This window comes from Macaca nemestrina, chromosome 1 (assembly GCF_043159975.1).
Source record: "Macaca nemestrina isolate mMacNem1 chromosome 1, mMacNem.hap1, whole genome shotgun sequence".
NCBI lineage: Eukaryota > Metazoa > Chordata > Mammalia > Primates > Cercopithecidae > Macaca > Macaca nemestrina.
Genome location: NC_092125.1, coordinates 97,182,162 through 97,195,990, shown reverse-complemented (window position 1 = coordinate 97,195,990; position 13,829 = coordinate 97,182,162). Strand labels below are relative to the sequence as shown.

At 40.8% G+C, this 13,829-nt stretch overlaps 1 protein-coding gene across 1 annotated transcript in view; it reads left to right on the top strand.

Annotated features, from left to right (window-relative positions):
• Positions 1-1,307: 1,307 nt before the first annotated feature.
• LOC105498232 (U2AF homology motif kinase 1) overlaps positions 1,308-13,829 on the top strand; it is a 30,947-nt gene continuing 18,425 nt past the window's right edge. Inside the window, exons 1-4 of the mRNA XM_011770232.2 lie at positions 1,308-1,772; positions 3,414-3,706; positions 4,362-4,553; positions 7,198-7,292. Coding sequence (XP_011768534.1) covers positions 1,505-1,772; positions 3,414-3,706; positions 4,362-4,553; positions 7,198-7,292 — 848 coding nt within the window. The 5' untranslated portion in view covers positions 1,308-1,504. The remainder of the gene's footprint in view (positions 1,773-3,413; positions 3,707-4,361; positions 4,554-7,197; positions 7,293-13,829) is intronic.

The window sequence follows — 13,829 nt, the reverse complement described above, 5'->3', positions numbered from 1 at the left end:
TATGAACCATCTCGAACCTGGCTGGGAACTTACACAAAACCTGAGGAAAAGAAGATAGGGCCTATTGCCTGATACTAAGTTTTTGCCACACAATCAGAATAGAGTTTGAAAGAGAAAAGGTTGAATGACTGAAAAGTAAAGGCGGCTACATTTCTTACACATCCTAGTTTGTGGATTGAGATGCCTATTTGCTACATTTGTTACTCAATAAACGTTTGCTGAATGAATAAAATAATTGAATAAATAAATGAAAAATAAAAATTTGAAACAGATCCATGTTTGCCCAGGGTGAATGTTCTTTGATGAGGGAGCCATAGGCAAGGTGGACTATATTGATAAAAAGAGTTAAACTCTGAAAAATGTTTGAAGAGATTTATTCTGAGCCAAATATGAGTGACCATGGCCTGTGACACAGCCCTCAGGAGATCCTGAGATCATGTACCCAAGGTGGTTGGGGTGCAGCTTGGTTTTATACACTTTGGGAGACATGAGATTTCAATCAAATACATTTAAGAAATACACTGATTTGGCCCAGAAAGGTGGGACAACTCGAAGCGGGGGATTGGTGGGGGGAGAAATGGGTGCTTCCAGGTTATAGGCAGATTTAAAATTTTTCTACTTGGCAATTGGTTGAAAGAGTTATTAATAGAAAGGAATGTCTGGGTTGTCTTAAGAACTTGTGGAGACCAAAGTTTTATCATGCAGATGAAGCCTCCAGGTAGCAGGCTTCCGAGAAAATAGATTGTAAATGTTTCTTACCAGACTGAAGATCTGTGTTGACATTAACCAGAGAGGTATAATGAGGCTACTCGGACAAGGCCCTACTTCCCTTCATGGCCTGAACCAGTCTTTCAGAATTTGAGTGCCATGACCTAGGAGAAAGTCCATTACGATGGTTGGCGGGGGAGCTTAGAATTTTATTTTTGGTTTACATCTAAAAGAAGCACAAAGGTCTAGGCATCCAGAATCGTGGTTACTGGTGATCATGGACCTGCAGGTGATGGTAAATTCTCTCTTTTTGTTCCTGGTGTGTTTTCCTTGGGATCCTTTCTATGAGAAATGTAGGTAGGGTTTTATTTTTCTGGGTTCCTAGTGGTGAGGTGAGGTGCCTCAACAAGAAAAAGGACCAGTTTTAGCTTCAGGTCTATGTGAAAGCGGTTAACACTGGGCTTGGAATGGTAGATACCCAATGATTAAGGTTACTTGTTATTCTCGGTTCTTCTTTCCAAACCTAACTCGTCTAATCACTTCTAGGCCCCGCCCCCTCTGTGCCCCCCTCCTTCGGCCTGTACGATGGGCTCTTCCTCCATTTCCGGCTTCTGGGACTCGGGTGCACCACGGCTTCCGGTGTCATGGCTGTTTGAAGTCTCGGGAGTCGGTGAGGCGGCTGCAGGTCTCTCCCTGCGGAGCCGCTGGTCCGGCTGGCGGGGATGTGACCGCGGGCCCGGCCGGCCTGCCTCAGGCGTCGCGTCAGCTCCCGAGTCCGTGCCCTTAGCCCACACCGATGGCGGGATCCGGCTGCGCCTGGGGCGCGGAGCCGCCGCGTTTTCTGGAGGCCTTCGGACGGCTGTGGCAGGTACAGAGCCGTCTGGGTAGCGGCTCCTCCGCCTCGGTGTATCGGGTTCGCTGCTGCGGCAACCCTGGCTCGCCCCCCGGCGCCCTCAAGCAGTTCTTGCCGCCAGGAACCACCGGGGCTGCGGCCTCGGCCGCCGAGTATGGTTTCCGCAAAGAGAGGGCGGCGCTGGAACAGTTGCAGGGTCACAGGAACATCGGTAATTGCCCCTGGCTCCTTTCTTTTCTTGCCCGGGTCACAGTCCGAGCACACTCCTCCTCTCGCTATCTGGCGTTCTGTCTTCCTCCCCTTCTGCGGGAGAAGCGGGTCTAGCCTTCTTTATCACCCGATCCAGGCCCCTTTCCCCTTTCACTGTAATACTGTCTGCGGTATAGTGGAATTGGTGGTCTGCTTTGCCAGGTGTCACACAGATGCTCAGTAAATTCTGTCCTGCTTCGAGTCCCATCGGAGAGTGCCGCATTCATTAGCATACAGAAATATCTTTTCTAGTGAGAGGAGGCACGTCTTTGCTAGATTGTCGTGTCTTGTGTGGAAATTTTTGGATCTTTGCATACCAGTAGAAAATGGGAACTATGTCTGGGCCTTGTGACATCAATGCTGGTAACTCATATAGCTCACCTGTTATATATTTAGTACGGATTTGGAAGAAATGATTCACTATTCCATGGGAGCCCTTATAGAAGTGTGAAATTTAGGAACACTGTGCCTTTGCTCTCGTGAGACTGTTTCATGAATCAGATACTCAGAATGTAAGCTATGTAATGATCACTGATGATTGATCTGTGGAAAGGTTTCATTTCTATTACACGACAGAAAGCTTATCATTAGTTATGGCTTTGGTTATTAAAGAAAAGTGAGTTTTTTTATAATACCATTTTGGAGAAGAATTAACACTAGTGCTACATTTTTTTAGTTTACTAAATGGTCTGTTACTATAAGTTTGGTACTGAAAAGGGAAAATTTTTGCAAGCCTAAGAACTTGCTGAATCTCTGCAAGATTAGTTGAAATTTCATCCGGAAAGTCTCAATCTCTTCGTTAGTATTTAGATTATAGATAGCTGTTTGTTTTTCTGTTTTAATTTTTTTTGAGACAAGTTCACTCTGTCACCCAGGCTGGAGTACAATGGCGAGATCACAGTTCACTTCAGCCTCCAATTCCTCCTAAAGCCATTCTCCTGCCTTAGCCTCCCAAGTAGCTGGGACTACAGGCACATAGCACCACGCCTGACTAATTTTTTGTAGAGAGGAGGTTCCCCTTTGTTACCCAGGCTGGTCTCCAAACTCCTGGGCTCAAGCAGTCCTCCTGCCTCGGTCTCCCAGAATGCTGGGATCATGGGCATGAGCCACTGTGACAGACCTAGACGGCTATTTTGGATGAAGAAGCAATCTTTAGTTTGGTTTTTGCACATTGTGACATTCCTTTTAAAAGAGTTGCTTAATATTTGGATTTTTACTTTTTAAAATTTTTTTAAAAGGACCTCATGATGCAACAGTAAGTTTTATTTATTTATATTTTGGATTTTTACTTTTAATCATTTTTAGTTGGCACTCCAAGTTCATGTGCATCACCACTGAGTACTCGGTAAACACAAATTGAATAATTGTACTGTATGTAGTATCTGTGAATGGTAATCAGCTATTGTAGGCTGTCTCATCTTATTTTTATTAAAATAACCCAATTGCCAAAAGATCTTATTCATGGGAAAAATAAATTACAGTGGAAGCTTGCTCAGCAAAGTTATCCTTATCTAGACTATGGCAAGTTTGTACTGCAGTTACCTACTTTAATAGTGACTTACTCTGAGTCTGATTTTTAAAGTATGATAATTTCTTTTTCTAGTGACTTTGTATGGAGTGTTTACAATCCACTTTTCTCCAAATGTGCCATCACGCTGTCTGTTGCTTGAACTCCTGGATGTCAGTGTTTCGGAATTGCTCTTATATTCCAGTCACCAGGGTTGTTCCATGTGGATGATACAGCATTGTGCCCGAGATGTTTTGGAGGCCCTTGCTTTTCTTCATCATGAGGGCTATGTCCATGCAGACCTCAAGCCACGTAACATATTGTGGAGTGCAGAGAATGAATGTTTTAAACTCATTGACTTTGGGCTTAGCTTCAAAGAAGGCAATCAGGTAAGAAATAACCTTTTCTTTTCTCTCGCAGTTTAAAATGTAGTGGTCGAAGCCAAATATTTTTAAATGACAAGGGTAGTTTAGTAGGGACTTACAGGTCATTTTAATCTAAAATACTGAAATGCCAGGGGATGCAGCAAATCAAAAGAATTTCAGTGCCACCGTGTAAAAATAAGACATAATGTTTGGGTCAGGTAGGAGGAGCCAGTGAAGCACGAGAGCTCTGGAATATTATAGATACTTAACCTACATAGAATGGTTTTCTAAATTTTATGCGTGTTTGGCTAATTGCTGAGTTACTATTCCTGGTCCCTTCAGTGTTGGGGCTGTAGCTCGTGGCAGAATGCATGGGACAGTTCTGCCAAATCCTCCTTTCTCCATGGTTTATTGTTTCTTTGCAAAGTGTCCTTATTATCAGCAGTGCCTAATAGGTAAGAGACAATCCAAAGAAGACTTCTTTATGGAAATGTACAGCTTGCCTCTGAGAATTGCCCAGTTAATGAACCAAGAAATTATGTTAACCAAGGACTAAAAATTTTTAACATTTAGCTTGCCAGTGAGTTTACTGCACTGTTAGGGAAGTAAATTCACCGTAGAGATGGATAGAAAGGGAGCAGCTTTTTTATTGGTTGTAATATTTACTCATTTTTTTTAGGATGTAAAGTATATTCAGACAGACGGGTATCGGGCTCCAGAAGCAGAACTGCAAAATTGCTTGGCCCAGGCTGGCCTGCAGAGTGATACAGAGTGTACCTCAGCTGTTGATCTGTGGAGCCTAGGAATCATTTTACTGGAAATGTTCTCAGGAATGAAACTGAAACATACAGTCAGATCTCAGGAATGGAAGGTAGACTTTGCCAGTGCTTTGCTTTGGGGTCCTTACTTTCAATTTAAGAGTATGTAATTTATGATGATTCTTTTTTTTTTTCTTTTGAGATGGAGTTTCACTCTTTCGCCCAGGCTGGAGTGCAGTGGCGCAATCTCAGCTCACTGCAACCTCCGCCTTCCGGTTTCAAGCAATTCTCCTGCCTCAGCTTCCTGAGTAGCTGGGATTACAGATGCCAGCCCCCTCGGCCAGCTGATTTTTGTATTTTTAGTAGACACGGGGTTTCACCATGTTGGCCAGGCTGGTCTTGAACTCCTGACCTCATGATGCGCCCGCCTGAGCCTCCCCAAGTGCTGGGATTACAGGCATGAGCTACCGCGCCTGGCCAATTTATGATGATTCTTTTAGAGAACTCTTGATTGCTGTCTGTTGTCGGTACTCCTCTTTTTCTATTTATGATACTTGTATGCCACTACCAACTCCTATAGCTATCAATGTGCTAGTGAGTATTGCATTCTTATTGTTCCTAGCCTGTGGCTTGGCATATAGTAAGTACTCGATAAAATGTTTGAATGAATGCATTTTCTTGAAGAAGCAAAAGTGGTTTCTTTTGTTTACTAACAGTAATATTAAGTTCTAAAGTGTTACTAACACAACCATAGCTTATAAGTTAAATGATAATGTTTATAGATTATCTTAACTCCTTTGCAGTTAAAAAAATTATTTTTACTGGGCATGGTGGCTCACACCTGTAATCCCAGCACTTTTGGAGGCTGAGGTGGGAGGCTTATTTGAGACCAGCCCAGGCAAAGTAGTGAGACCCTGGTCTGTAGTTTAAAAAAAAGAAAAGTATAAAAGATATTTTAATACTTGTTTAATATCAAGACCAATAATCATTCCAAAGCATTGTATTTATTAAACCTCCAAAAATTAACTGGGTGTGGTGGCACACACCTGTAGTCCCAGCTACTCAGGAGACCGAGGCAGGAAGATCACTTAAATAGTAGCCTAAAGGATACTGATATTATCACAACATTAAAGCCCCACAATACCTTTGAAAACATACTGTAGTTAATTCCTAATTTATAAACGTACAAAAAGTTCATTCAAATATTAGAGGTTTGGAACTTAGATATTAAGCAACAAGTTTTTGATACTAAGCAACAAGTGTTTTTTTGAGCATCTAATACATACTATATAGCTATTATAACATATAGTTTTGTTTCTTTTAAACACCTAGACACTGATTTCTGTTGTAGCATTTCCTGGAAGGGATATTTTAATAGCCCAATGTATATACCTGGTGCTTGTATGGGTAAAAATTGCTTTCTTGGGAATAAAATCAGTATCATTCTTTATTATTGGTACCCCAAACAATCAAGAGTCTAAGTATTCTTTCTTAGTGCTAATCCAGACATAGATCAGTTATTTGAATGAGCTTTGACTGTCTTTGAGCCTTTTGTACTATATCTGCTTGGCTTAGAGCTTATCAGAACTAGATCACATTCAAATTTGTGTGAAATTTAGAGGGGTGATGTGCAGTAATGGGATCTCCAATATATGCCTCTAGATAAAACATTATTTTTCTGTTTTATCGCTTTCTATGGAGGCAGAATTGCCAACTGATTATGAGCATGGGCTCTAAAGTCAAACTACCAGGGTTTGTATCTTGCCTCCACAAAGGTCTTACTAAGTTATTTATTTAGGTTCACTAAGCCATGGTTTGCTTTCTTTAAAATGAGGATAATAATGGCATTTATCTCATAAGACTATTGAGGTTAATAAAGAAATGATACTTTTAGCGAGCAGCTCATGGTAAGTATTTAATAAATTTTACTGATAATGATAGTACTGATAGTGATAGTATCAGTTCTTTTAACTCGTATACACAGTTCTAAATTCTGAGTTAGCATAGTATTCAAGGAGAAAATATATTCCTTAAAGATTTAGAGAATGAGTAATATGACAAATAAGATGTTTTAATACTGCATCATATTCTCTTTGATAGTTTATTTCTGTCTGAAAACCAATTGAAGACTCATCACGGAGATACTCTGAGTCACCTATTATACGTTCATTTTTGCATTAAACTACATTCCTATGTGGTTGCTTTGGTATTTATTTTTTATTCTTTCGTCTAGTAGATGTTCACAGAGTGCTAGGTGCTGAAAATGAAGAAAAAATGTTCTTCTCTAGAAGTGTATAATTATGTTTATTATTTCTTCTGTTAAGATTGTAGGATCTTGCTGGGCACGATGGTTCACACTTATAGTCCCAGCATTTTGGGAGGTCACGGTGGGCAGATCACTTGAGCCCAAGAGTTTGAGACCAGCCTGGGCAACATGGTGAAACCCCATATCTACAAAAAATACAAACAATTAGCTGGATGTGATGGCACACACGTGTATTTCCAGCTACGCAGGAGGCTGAGGCAGGAGGATCACTTAAATCTGGGAGGCAGAGGTTGCAGTGAGCTGAGATTGCGTCACTGCACTCCAGCCTGGGTGGCAGAGCAAGACCCTGTCTCCAAAAAAAGAAAAAAAAGATTGTAGGCTCTCAGAAGATAGTGTTTTCTGTTGCATTTTATTCTCAAATAGTGCTATATGCCTAGTACTCAATATACAGACTGAATAACCAAAAGGAAGACTTTTCTCCCTTTTTTAAGGCAAACAGTTCTGCTATTATTGATCACATATTTGCCAGTAAAGCAGTGGTGAATGCCGCGATTCCAGCCTATCACCTAAGAGACCTTATCAAAAGGTATGTTACACATGCTGTAAACTTGCTTTGCATACATGTACTATGTGAAATGGTACGTCTTTTTTTTTTTTTTCTGAACAGATTTATATTATTTCTAGTTTGCTTGATCCATGTAGGGGTTTTGTTCCCCTAGAAATAAGTCTATGCAGGCTAGCTTCCTATAAGGAACATAAGTAATCAAATAGTTTCACCAAATTTATTTTCAAAGAAATGTTCTTTTGCTCATAGTATCGGATATTAAGCTTTCCCTGGCAGCTGCCTTTTCACTGGAAGATAGATACTGAGCCACTATACCTTTAGCCTCTCATAGCCCTGTCTGTTGTATATACTTGATGGTAAGCAGGTTTTTAAAGAGAATCTTTATTAACTAAAGATTGAGTTTGCTTTTGGACTACTCCCCTCCCCCTAAAAAAAGACCCAAAAACCATTTTGAATAAGATAGTTTTTAATTATACTTTAAATAATTACTCTTGACAATGGTCTGGGGACAGATACAGTTTTTCTGATGTCTGAATAGATCCAAATACAATAGATATTTTGAAAATACAAATGTGTACAGTCGTGTCATTTAACAATAGGTATCTGTCGTGAGAAATATGTCGTTAGGTGATTTTGCCGTGCTAACATCATAGAGTACCTACATAAACGTAAATGATTCAGATTTCTGCCCATACCTGGGCTATATGGCAGAGTCTATTGCTGTTAGGCTAAAACCTATATAGCATGTTACTGTACCAAATACTATGGATAGTTGTAATACAATGGTAAGTATTGTCTCTAAACATAGAAAAGGTACACTAAAAATATAGTATAAAAGATTAAAAATGGTATACCTTATAGGGCACTTAACCATGAATGGAGCTTGCAGGACTACAGTTCCTCTGGGTGATTCAGTGAGTGAGTGGTGAGTGAATGTGAAGGCCTAGGACATTACTGTACACTATAAGACTAAGGATAAAACTGTGTACTTAGCCTACACTAAATTTATTTAAAAATTTTTTTTTTCTTTTTTTTTTTTTCTGAGAGTCTCACTCCGTCACCCAAACTGGAGTGCAGTGGCACAATCTTGGCTCCCTGCAACCTCTGCCTCCCAGATTCAAGCGATTCTTGTGCCTCAGCCTTCCGAATAGCTGGAAGTACAGGTGGACGCCACCACGCCCAGCTAATTTTTGTATTTTTAGTAGAGACAGGGTTTCACCATGTTGGCTAGGTTGGTCTCGAACTCCTGACCTCAAGTGATCTGCCTGCCTCAGCCTCCCAAAGTGCTGAGATTACAGGTGTGTGCCACTGCTTCTGGCCAAAATTTGTTTTCTTCTAGAATAAGTCAGCTTAACAACTTAACTGTAACTTTTTTACTTTATAAACTTTAATTTTTCTTTATCTTATTTACTTTTAAATTTTTTTTGCTAAAAACTGAGACATAAGCACACCTTAGCCTAGACCTACACAGGGTCGGGATTATCAATATCATTGTCTTCCACTTCCACATATTGTCTTACTGGAATGTCTGCCGGGGCAGTAACATGCATAGAGCTGCCATCTCCTATGTCAACAATGCCTTGTTTTGGAATACCTCACAAAGGACCTGCCTGAGACTATTTTACAGTTAACTTTTTGGGGGAGGGGGTACACTTTAAAATAGGAATAAAAAAAATAGTTACAAATACATAAGCCAGTAGCACCTTTGTATTGTCATTATCAAGTACAGTAGTTTTGTTTACATCTGTGTCCTACTGCAACACATTACTCACCTGCATTACCACAAGCATGTGAGTGATATGTTGCGATAGGGGATTATGATAGCTATGATGTCACTAGGGGATAGAAATTTTTCAGCCCAGTATAATTTTATGAGATCACTGTCGTATATGTGGTCCATTGTTGACCAAAACGTCATTAGGCAGTGTATGACTGTATTATTAAATAGGAGGCTTTTCAGATTTCTAGACTATGGACCGGAAATGAATAAAATAATTAGTACGTCAGAAAAGTATGGATCCCTTGTTTGAGTTAGAGTATTATAGTTTCCTTTGAATATTAGTCCTATAAACCTTAATAATTGGCCCTATAAACCTTTAAATTAGTTTTATTAACTCTTTACTTTGAAATAGTTACAGACTCACAGGACTTTGCAAAAATGTTACAGAGAGGTCCTTACCATTTACCCAGTTTCCCGCCGTGGTAATTATTTACATAACTGTAGTATACACAGTATCAAAACCAGTAAGTTGAAATAGGTATAATCCACAGGATTTATTCCGATTTCACCAATTTTACGCATACTTATTTGTGTGTGTATTTTTCAAATTAGTTTTAAATAGCTGTTAGTATCTGATAAGAGATATTATAAATTGCATTTTACATTGAAGAGAAGGGAATGAAAAATTATAAAATGGATTCTAGCATGGAAGTTAAATCATCTAAATTATAGTATTGACTTTTTTATTTTTATTATTTTTTAAATAATAGCTCCCCCCCATTTTACATAGAATACTAAATTTGGAAACTATAGAAAGTCATGATGAGGAAAATAAAAATTATAAACCCACATTCTAGTGTTAGTATTTTGGTATATTTCCTTCCACTATTTTTCTTTTTTTTTTTTTTTTTTTTTTTTGTTTTTTGTTTTTTTGAGATGGAGTCTCGCTCTGTCGCCCAGGCTGGAGTGCAGTGGCCAGATCCCAGCTCACTGCAAGCTCCGCCTCCCGGGTTCACGCCCTTCTCCTGCCTCAGCCTCCGGAGTAGCTGGGACTACAGGCGCCCGCCATCTCGCCCGGCTAGTTTTTTTTTTGTATTTTTTAGTAGAGACGGGGTTTCACCGTGTTAGCCAGGATGGTCTCCATCTCCTGACCTCGTGATCCGCCTATCTCGGCCTCCCAAAGTGCTGGGATTACAGGCTTGAGCCACCGTGCCCGGCTCCTTCCACTATTTTTCTGCATATCGCGTTATATATGCATACAAGTCGCTTGAACCTTTTTTGTTGTTGTTGAATAAAGCACAGATACTAAAAGCACGAATTAAGCAAATGTGTAGCTTAATTAATCTGTTGGAACATTGTACCCATCTTGTAACTACCATTCACATCAAGAAAGAAAACTTTGCCCACCACCCTGAAAGTCCTGTATGTGTCTCATCCCAATCTCATACATTTTTGTTTCCTTTAGTGTCTTATATATTACTGCATGGGTTTCTGTTGAAAGTTTCGTGACTCAGTAAAAGTCACTTGGTCTTCCAGCCTGGCCAAGATGGTGACACCCCGTCTCTACTAAAAATACAAAAAATTCAGCTGGACGTGGTGGCGGGCGCCTGTAATCCCAGCTCCTCAGGAGGCTGTGGCAGAGAATTGCTTGAACCCGGGAGGCGGAGGTTGCAGTGACCCGAGATCATGCCACTGCAGTCCAGTGTGGGCAACAGAGCGAGACTCTGTCTCAAGAAAAAAAAAAATCACTTGGTATTCTTGTCTAGATGCCTAGAGGATTTTAACTTTTTCTTCGATGTGTAGTGATTTTAGCAAAATATATTTTGACTTTGATTGTTCTGGGTCAGAAATACGGTATGCCTTTCACTGTGTAGTTTCAGATCTTCGTTTGTTTTAGAAAAGTGTTCTGAAAGTACAGTTTTTAATATTTTTTTTCGGTTCTTTTTGGTTTTCACTTTCATGTCCTTCTAGTCTACATATGTTTGATTTTCTTTGCCTTATATTCAATATTGCCATTTTTTCTTTTCTTTTTCTTTGAGACGGAGTTTTCGCTCTGTTGCCCAGGCTGAAGTGCAGTGGCACGATCTCGGCTCACTGCAACCTCTGTCCCCTGAGTTCAAGCAATTCTCCCACATCAGCCTCCCAAGTAGCTGGGATTACAGGCTACTGCCGCCATGCCTGGCCAATTTTTGTATTTTTAGTACAGACAGGGTTTCACCATGTTGGCCAGGCTGATCTCGAACTCCTGACCTCAAGTGATCTGCCCACCTTGGCCTACCAATGTGCTGGGATTACAGGTGTGATCCACGGCGTCCAGCTATCATTTTTGCTTGATTCTGTATTTTCTCTTTTTCCTTTCTTAAGAGACGAGGTCCCACCATGTGCCAGGCTGGTCTTGAACTCAAGTGACCTTCCTGCCTCAGCTTCCCAAATGCTGGGTTTACAGGCATAAGCCACCACCCCCAACCCATTATTTCTTTTGTTTTTCTTTCTTTTTTTTTTTTTTTTTTTTTTGGTGTGTGTATGTGTGTGTGTGAGACCGAATCTCACTCTGTTGCCCAGGCTGGAGTGCAGGGGCGCGATCTCGGCGCACTGCAAGCTCCGCTTCCCGGGTTCACGCCTTTCTCCTACCTCAGCCACCTGAGTAGCTGGGACTACAGGCGCCGCCACCACGCCAGGCTAATTTTTTATATTTTTAGTAGAGATGGGGTTTCACCGTGTTAGCCAGGATGGTCTTGATCTCCTGACCTCGTGATCTGCCCACCTCGGCCTCCCCAAGTGTTGTGATTGCAGGCGTGAACCACCGTGCCCGGCCTTTTTGATTTTTAAGAATATCCTCCTTTTTGCCTACTATTTCTCTTTAAGACGTTATTTGTTGTGTTTATTCATCCTGGTATCTCTTGTAGTGTAATTTTATTTTATGAAATGATTTTCTTTTAATTTCTAATTCTTTCCTGAGTTCTATTACCTTATTTTTGTGATTTTCTATTTTTTTTTCTCTTGCTCTTTCACATCTTGTGTCATTTTAAAAAAATGTCTTTAGCTCGTTTTTTGCAGGGGGAGGAGAAGACAAAGTCTCACTCTGTCGCCCAGGCTGGAGTGCAGTGGTGCAGTGCTCACTGCAACCTCTGCCTCTCAGCTTTTAGCGTTCCTCCTTCCTCACCCTCTCAAGTAGCTGGGATTATAGGTGGACCCCACCAGGCCCAACTAATTTTCATGTTTTTAGTAGAGATGAGGTTTCACCGTGTTGGCCAGGCTAGTCTGGAATTCCTGACCTCAAGTGATGTGCTTGCCTCAACCTCCCAAAGTGCTGGGATTATGGGCATGAGCGACCATGCCTGGCCATTTAACTCATTTTGAAATGGTAGGTTATAAAGGCCAGGTGTGGCCATTTAGTTCATTTTGAAATGGTAGGCTCACGCCCATAATCCCAGCACTTTGGGAGGTTGAGGTGAGCAGACCACTTGAGATCAGGAGTTCCAGACTAGCGTGGCCAACATGGTGAAACCCCGTCTCTACTAAAAACACAAAATTTAGCTGGGCCTAGCAGCATCTGCCTGTAATCCCAGCTACTCTGGAGGCTGAGGCAGGAGGAGGATTGCTTGAACCCCTCTGGCAGAGGTTGCAGTGAGCCAAGATTGCACCAGTGCACTTCAGCCTGGGTGACAGAGCGAGACTCCGTCTCAAAAAAAAAAAAAAAAAAAAAAAAAAAAAAGGTAGATTTTAATGTTCATCTGTGTTATGGTCATGTCTTTCTGGCATACATTATCTGAGATTTATAATTTTGCAGGTTTTTTTTTTTTTTGTACAATAGATATCTTTCCTTCCTTCCTTCCTTCCTTCCTTCCTTCCTTCCTTCCTTCCTTCCTTCCTTCCTTCCTCCCTCCCTCCCTCCCTCCCTCCCTCCCTCCCTCCCTCCCTCCCTCTTTCTTTTCTTTTCTTTTCTTTTCTTTTCTTTTCTTTTCTTTTCTTTTCTCTTCTTTTCTTTTCTTTTTTTTTGAGGCAGAGTCTCGCTCTGTGACCCAGGCTAGAGTGCCATGGTGTGATGACAGCTCACTGCATCTTTAAGCAGTCCTCCCACCTTAGCCTCCCAAGGAGCTGGCACCACAGGCATGCACCATCGTGCCTGGTTTATTTTTTTGTAGACAAAGTTGTACTATGATGCCCAGGCTGGTTTCGAACTCCTGGGCTCAAGTAATCCTCCCACCTTTGCCTTCCAAAGTGCTGGGATTACAGGCATGAGGCACCATGCATAGTCAGTTATAATCCTTTTTATGTTGCTCATTTTTATGTGAAAATTATTTTCTTAAACTTATATAAGAAAATATACTTGGGATAACTTTTCTTATTATACAGGGCTCCCTATTCTGTTGTTTTGTGTAATATTCCCAAAAAGTGGCTTTTTTCAGAGATCTCCTGGCTCTTCTCTTCTGCTTTTTTCTGGTGCCTCTCTATCTCTCCCTCATCCTGCTCAGTTTGGATTCTGTTCCCAATATTTCTTCTCACTGTGGGACTTTGCACTGAAAAAATGCTTTGGCTGGTTAGTTTTAAGAAGTCTTAGTGTCTAGATTACTCCAACCTCATGATATTACAAAGAATTCCTTGTATTCACTTAGTATTAGAATGTATAACCCCTTATAGTTTCAGCTGCTTTTCTCTAGCATCTTGCTATGCAGTCCAGTGAGTACCTTTTGGCTGTTCGGGATGATTTTTTTCTCTGGTTCATCAGATCAATTGTAGCTTTCCTCTGCCTTCTTACACATAGATGCCAATATAGTGCAGATCTTACTGCTATTGATAGTTTGGCACTATAGGGTTTTTTGTTTGTTTGTTTGTTT